Source organism: Salmo salar, chromosome ssa08 (genome assembly GCF_905237065.1).
Source record: "Salmo salar chromosome ssa08, Ssal_v3.1, whole genome shotgun sequence".
Lineage (NCBI taxonomy): Eukaryota > Metazoa > Chordata > Actinopteri > Salmoniformes > Salmonidae > Salmo > Salmo salar.
The window spans coordinates 23876162-23883653 of NC_059449.1; the positions used below are offsets into that span (position 1 = coordinate 23876162).

Sequence of the window (7492 nt, forward strand, 5' to 3'; positions counted from 1 at the left end):
GTTGTCCTCTCTCCCTCCAGTCTCTATGGATGAGTTGGCCAGTCAGTCTGACTTCCTGACAGTGTGTTGTCCTCTCTCCCTCCAGTCTCTATGGATGAGTTGGCCAGTCAGTCTGACTTCCTGACAGTGTGTTGTCCTCTCTCCCTCCAGTCTCTATGGCCAGTCAGTCTGACTTCCTGACAGTGTGTTGTGCTCTCTCCCTCCAGTCTCTATGGATGAGTTGGCCAGCCAGTCTGACTTCCTGACAGTGTGTTGTCCTCTCTCCCTCCAGTCTCTATGGATGAGTTGGCCAGCCAGTCTGACTTCCTGACAGTGTGTTGTGCTCTCTCCCTCCAGTCTCTATGGATGAGTTGGCCAGCCAGTCTGACTTCCTGACAGTGTGTTGTGCTCTGACACCAGAGACTAAAGACATCTGTAACAAGGACCTGTTCTCCAAAATGAAGAATACCTCCATCTTCATCAACACCAGCAGGTGACCAAGCACACACACACACACACACACACACACACACACACGGTAACAGACAGTAACATACAGAAACACACGGTAACACATGGTAACACACGGTAACACATGGTAACACATGGTAACAGTGTAACACACGGTAACACATGGTAACAGTGTAACACATGGTAACACATGGTAACAGTGTAACACATGGTAACACACGGTAACACATGGTAACAGTGTAACACACGGTAACACACGGTAACACACGGTAACACACGGCAACACACGGTAACACATGGTAACAGTGTAACACATGGTAACACACGGTAAAACATGGTAACACAAGGTAACACACGGTAACACACGGTAACACACGGTAAAACATGGTAACACAAGGTAACACACGGTAACACACGGTAACAGTGTAACACAAGGTAACACACGGTAACACATGGTAACACACGGTAACACATGGTAACACACGGTAACACATGGTAACACACGGTAACACATGGTAACACACGGTAACACATGGTAACAGTGTAACACAAGGTAACACACGGTAACACACGGTAACACATGGTAACACACGGTAACACATGGTAACACACGGTAACACACGGTAACACACGGTAACACACGGTAACACATGGTAACACACAGTGTTACATGATGATGGCTGTGTGTGTGGTAGAGGAGGGGTGGTAGACAGTAACATGATGATGGCTGTGTGGTAGAGGAGGGGTGGTACACCAGGAGGATCTGTATGAAGCCCTGTCCAGTGGTCAGATAGCTGGAGCCGGACTCGACGTGACCGTCCCTGAACCGCTGCCCATCAGCCACCCACTCTTCACCCTGAACAACTGTGGTGAGTAGAAACACGGGGTTCAGAGTCCACACCAAGCTGATCCTGCCATTTCCTGTTTCATTTATCACTGTTCTCTGACCTGTACTGACTGTTTCATTTATCACTGTTCTCTGACCTGTACTGACTGTTTCATTTCTTACTGTTCTCTGACCTGTACTGACTGTTTCATTTATTACTGTTCTCTGACCTGTACTGACTGTTTCATTTATTACTGTTCTCTGACCTGTACTGACTGTTTCATTTATTACTGTTCTCTGACCTGTACTGACTGTTTCATTTATCACTGTTCTCTGACCTGTACTGACTGTTTCATTTATTACTGTTCTCTGACCTGTACTGACTGTTTCATTTATTACTGTTCTCTGACCTGTACTGACTGTTTCATTTATTACTGTTCTCTGTCCTGTACTGACTGTTTCATTTATCACTGTTCTCTGACCTGTACTGACTGTTTCATTTATCACTGTTCTCTGACCTGTACTGACTGTTTCATTTATTACTGTTCTCTGACCTGTACTGACTGTTTCATTTATCACTGTTCTCTGACCTGTACTGACTGTTTCATTTATCACTGTTCTCTGACCTGTACTGACTGTTTCATTTATCACTGTTCTCTGACCTGTACTGACTGTTTCATTTATTACTGTTCTCTGACCTGTACTGACTGTTTCATTTATTACTGTTCTCTGACCTGTACTGACAGTTTCATTTATCACTGTTCTCTGACCTGTACTGACTGTTTCATTTATTACTGTTCTCTGACCTGTACTGACTGTTTCATTTATTACTGTTCTCTGACCTGTACTGACTGTTTCATTTATCACTGTTCTCTGACAGTCCTGTGCTGACTGTTTCATGCTCCTCCTCTCTCTCCCACTACCTCCCCCCTCTCTCTTTCTCTCCCTCTATCCTCCTCCCCCTCTCTCTTCTCACATCTTTCCCTCTTCTCCCTCCCCCTCTCTAGTGATCCTCCCTCTCATCTCTCTCTCCAGTGATCCTCCCTCTCATCTCTCTCTCCAGTGATCCTCCCTCTCATCTCTCTCTCTCCAGTGATCCTCCCTCTCATCTCTCTCTCTCCAGTGATCCTCCCTCTCATCTCTCTCTCCAGTGATCCTCCCTGTCATCTCTCCAGTGATCCTCCCTCTCATCTCTCTCTAGTGATCCTCCCTCTCATCTCTCTCTCTCCAGTGATCCTCCCTCTCATCTCTCTCTCCAGTGATCCTCCTTCTCATCTCTCTCTCTCCAGTGATCCTCCCTCTCATCTCTCTCTCTCTCTCTCCAGTGATCCTACCTCTCATCTCTCTCTCTCCAGTGATCCTCCCTGTCATCTCTCTCCAGTGATCCTCCCTCTCATCTCTCTCTCCCCAGTGATCCTCCCTCTCATCTCTCTCTCCAGTGATCCTCCCTCTCATCTCTATCTCTCCAGTGATCCTCCCTGTCATCTCTCTCTCCAGTGATCCTCCCTGTCATCTCTCTCTCCAGTGATCCTCCCTGTCATCTCTCTCCAGTGATCCTCCCTGTCATCTCTCTCCAGTGATCCTCCCTCTCATCTCTCTCTCTCTCCAGTGATCCTCCCTCTCATCTCTCTCTCTCCAGTGATCCTCCCTCTCATCTCTCTCTCTCCAGTGATCCTCCCCCACATTGCCAGTGCGTCCTACTCCACGCGTAATGCCATGTCTGCCCTGGCAGCCAATAACCTGCTACTGGGTCTGAAGGGACAGCCAATGATCAAAGAGCTCAAGCTGTAGCTGCCAATCACCTGCTTTCCAAAAAACACCAGAGAAGAACCAATCACCTGCTTTCGGAAACACCAGAGAAGAACCAATCACCTGCTTTCAGAAACACCAGAGAAGAACCAATCACCTGCTTTCAGAAACACCAGAGAAGAACCAATCACCTGCTTTCAGAAACACCAGAGAAGAACCAATCACCTGCTTTCAGAAACACCAGAGAAGAACCAATCACCTGCTTTCAGAACACCAGAGAAGAACCAATCACCTGCTTTCAGAACACCAGAGAAGAACCAATCACCTGCTTTCAGAAACACCAGAGAAGAACCAATCACCTGCTTTCAGAACACCAGAGAAGAACCAATCACCTGCTTTCAGAAACACCAGAGAAGAACCAATCACCTGCTTTCAGAACACCAGAGAAGAACCAATCACCTGCTTTCAGAACACCAGAGAGGAACCAATCACCTGCTTTCAGAACACCAGAGAAGAACCAATCACCTGCTTTCAGAAACACCAGAGAAGAACCAATCACCTGCTTTCAGAACACCAGAGAGGAACCAATCACCTGCTTTCGGAAACACCAGAGAAGAACCAATCACCTGCTTTCAGAAACACCAGAGAAGAACCAATCACCTGCTTTCAGAAACACCAGAGAAGAACCAATCACCTGCTTCCGGAACACCAGAGAAGAACCAATCACCTGCTTCCGGAACACCAGAGAAGAACCAATCACCTGCTTTCAGAAACACCAGAGAAGAACCAATCACCTGCTTCCGGAACACCAGAGAAGAACCAATCACCTGCTTCCGGAACACCAGAGAAGAACCAATCACCAGCTTCCGGAACACCAGAGAAGAACCAATGATTGAAGAGTTTTTTCCCCAGAACTGTAAATGATATAGTTGACTCTGATCATGAGATTAGTAGATTATAGAGAATAGAGATCTGTTGTCATCGACCAGCAACACTTTAACTCAACATGGTACAAAACTGTAGCACTCAGCACGTCCTCATCTGAGATGTTCTTAGGATTTTCTTTCATAATAATAATAATAATAATAATAATAATGATGATGATGATGACGAAGGACAACAATAAAACATGGAACTTTTCTCATCTTTTTAATTCAGTCTGTAGTGACGACTGGAACGATATGTCCTTCCAGACTTTATTAGTTTCTCCTCAACAAACAAACAAACTATCTTCTCACAGGGCACCCTATTCCCTACGTAGTGCACTACTTTAGACCAGAGTGTCAATGAGACGTAGTGCACTACTTTAGACCAGAGTGTCAATGAGACGTAGTGCACTACTTTAGACCAGAGTGTCAGTGAGACGTAGTGCACTACTTTAGACCAGAGTGTCAATGAGACGTAGTGCACTACTTTAGACCAGAGTGTCAATGAGACGTAGTGCACTACTTTAGACCAGAGTGTCAATGAGACGTAGTGCACTACTTTAGACCAGAGTGTCAATGAGACGTAGTGCACTACTTTAGACCAGAGTGTCAATGAGACGTAGTGCACTACTTTAGACCAGAGTGTCAATGAGACGTAGTGCACTACTTTAGACCAGAGTGTCAATGAGACGTAGTGCACTACTTTAGACCAGAGTGTCAATGAGACGTAGTGCACTACTTTAGACCAGAGTGTCAATGAGACGTAGTGCACTACTTTAGACCAGAGTGTCAATGAGACGTAGTGCACTACTTTAGACCAGAGTGTCAATGAGACGTAGTGCACTACTTTAGACCAGAGTGTCAGTGGCTTTGATCAGAAGTAGTAGTGCACTACACAGGGAACAGGGCGTAAATTTGAGAGACGCTACACCCAAAACATGGTTACACTGTGTTAGAAGTGTAGGAAAAACGACACAGAAATCCTGCACTTTTGGCACTAGGATAAAGCCCAGCTTTTTAAGCCAGACTGGGACGTAAGGCAGTAACTTTCCTTCATCAATTCTATTATTACATGAACAACATTTTGTTGATCTATTGAATCCTTTTTGGTTATAGTCTTGTTGTAGTTTTCACACAGGGCTGTTGTTGTATAAATAGGACCAAAACATTCACATATATATTATAAAACAAAACAGTTTCACTTAAGACTACAGCCACAGAAGACATCACCATGGAAACTGGGCTACAGTGAGAGATGGAAGCCATTTTGGATCTGTTTAACAAGGGTCCTCATGTCCTTCAGGGGTACCTACGGTTTATGCCTGATTGAAAAAAGAGCTCAACTACGAAATCATTTTTCACACCCACTAGTTGCCTGGCTACCCATCCACACTGAGCAAGTCTCAAACAGCAAGGTTGTTCTCTGACCAGTCGCCAGCCAGTCAGCCAGTCAGCCAGCCAGCCAGCCAGTCAGTCGCCAGCCAGTCAGCCAGTCAGTCAGCCAGCCAGCCAGCCAGCCAGCCAGTCAGCCAGCCAGCCAGCCAGCCAGCCAGCCAGCCAGTCAGTCAGCCAGCCAGCCAGCCAGCCAGCCAGTCAGTCAGCCAGCCAGCCAGCCAGCCAGCCAGCCAGTCAGTCAGCCAGCCAGTCAGCCAGCCAGCCAGTCAGCCAGCCAGCCAGCCAGCCAGCCAGCCAACTACAACAAAAAGCACAGTAACGGTACTGCAACAGACACTGGGCCAACACGTCGCCATGGAAACACAGAACGACGCAGTCCAACCTTCTTATTAGCAGTCAAAGCTCTTTTTTTAACGGCGTTAATTTCTTCCTTATCCGATGTATCGATTTAAAAAAAGACATTTAAGAAGCACAGATACTGTACCAAACTGTTCCACGACATCTAGTAACTAACAACACGATGTTATAGTTAACTGGGGCCCAGAGTTATCCCTGACCGTGTGACCTGACCAGGAGACCACGCCAGGCTCTAGTTATAAAAGTCACTGGTTTTATTATGATGTCCCCTTGCAGAGGAAAGTGTAAAGCCACATAAAATGTGAGATATTTACATTTCTAATGTATTGTCCTGTGAGGAGACGGGATAAGGGCCACCCTATAACCTGCAGCGCCTTCGGAAAGTATTCAGACCACTTGACTTTTTCCACATTTTGTTACGTTACAGCCTTATTCTAAAATGGATTACATTGATGAGGGGGAAGAAAAAAAAATCTACACACAATACCCCATAATGACCTCACAATACCCCATAATGACATCACAATACCCCATAATGACCTCACAATACCCCATAATGACATCACAATACCACATAATGACCTCACAATACCCCATAATGACATCACAATACCCCATAATGACATCACAATACCCCATAATGACAAAGCAAAAACAGGTAAAGACCCTTTACAGCAATTACAGCCTTCTTGGGTATGATGCTAGAAGCTTGGCACACCTGTATTTGGGGAGTTTCTCCCATTCTTCTCTGTAGATCCTCTCAAGCTCTGTCAGGTTGGATGGGGAGTGTCGCTGCACAGCTATTTTCAGGTCCCTCCAGAGATGTTGGATCGGGTTCAAGTCCGGGCTCTGGCTGGGCCACTCAAGGACTCTCAGATATTTGTCCCGAAGCCACTCCTGCATTGTCTTGGCTGTGTGCTTAGGGTCATTGTCCTGTTGGAAGGTGAACCTTCACCCCAGTCTGAGGTCCTGAGCGCTCTGGAGCAGGTTTTCATCAAGGATCTCTCTGTACTTTGCTCTGTTCATCTTTCCCTCGATCCTGACCAGTCTCCCAGTCCCTGCTGCTGAAAAATATCCCCACAGCATGATGCTGCCACCACCATGCTTCACCGTAGGGATGGAGCCAGGCTTCCTCTAGACATGACGCTTGGCATTCAGGCCAAAGAGTTCAAGCTTGGTTTCATCAGACCAGAGAATCTTGTTTATCATGGTCTGAGAGTCTTTAGGTGCCTTTAATTCCTTTGACCTCATGGCTTGGTTTTTGCTCTGTCAACTGTGGGACCTTATATAGACAGGTGTGTGCCTTTCCAAATCATGTCCAATCAATTGAATTTACCACAGGTGGACTCCAATCAAGTTGTATAAACATCTCAAAGATGATCAATGGAAACAGGATGAACCTGAGCTCAATTTATAGTCTCCATAGCAAACGGTCTAAATACTTATGTAAATAAGGTAGTGTTATTTATTTTTAATACCTTTGCTAACATTTCTAAAAACCTGTTTTTGCTTTGTCATTATGGGTTATTGTGATGTCATTATGGGTTATTGTGATGTCATTATGGGTTATTGTGATGTCATTATGGGTTATTGTGATGTCATTATGGGTTATTGTGATGTCATTATGGGTTATTGTGATGTCATTATGGGTTATTGTGATGTTATTATGGGTTATTGTGATGTCATTATGGGTTATTGTGATGTCATTATGGGTTATTGTGATGTCATTATGGGTTATTGTGATGTCATTATGGGGTATCGTGATGTCATTATGGGGTATTGTGATGTC

General features: G+C 45.4%; 1 protein-coding gene across 3 annotated transcripts in view; it reads left to right on the forward strand.

Annotated features, from left to right (window-relative positions):
* The window catches only part of LOC106592840 (glyoxylate reductase/hydroxypyruvate reductase-like), a 9230-nt gene extending 5066 nt beyond the window's left edge, over positions 1-4164 (forward strand). For 2 of the 3 annotated variants that reach the window (XM_045723030.1, XM_045723029.1), the window contains 3 exons: positions 337-472; positions 1189-1319; positions 2946-4164. In XM_045723030.1, the coding sequence (XP_045578986.1) occupies positions 337-472; positions 1189-1319; positions 2946-3067 (389 nt within the window). In that variant the 3' untranslated portion in view covers positions 3068-4164. The remainder of the gene's footprint in view (positions 1-336; positions 473-1188; positions 1320-2945) is intronic. The other variant, XM_045723031.1, reaches the window with a different exon arrangement.
* Positions 4165-7492: the final 3328 nt, after the last annotated feature.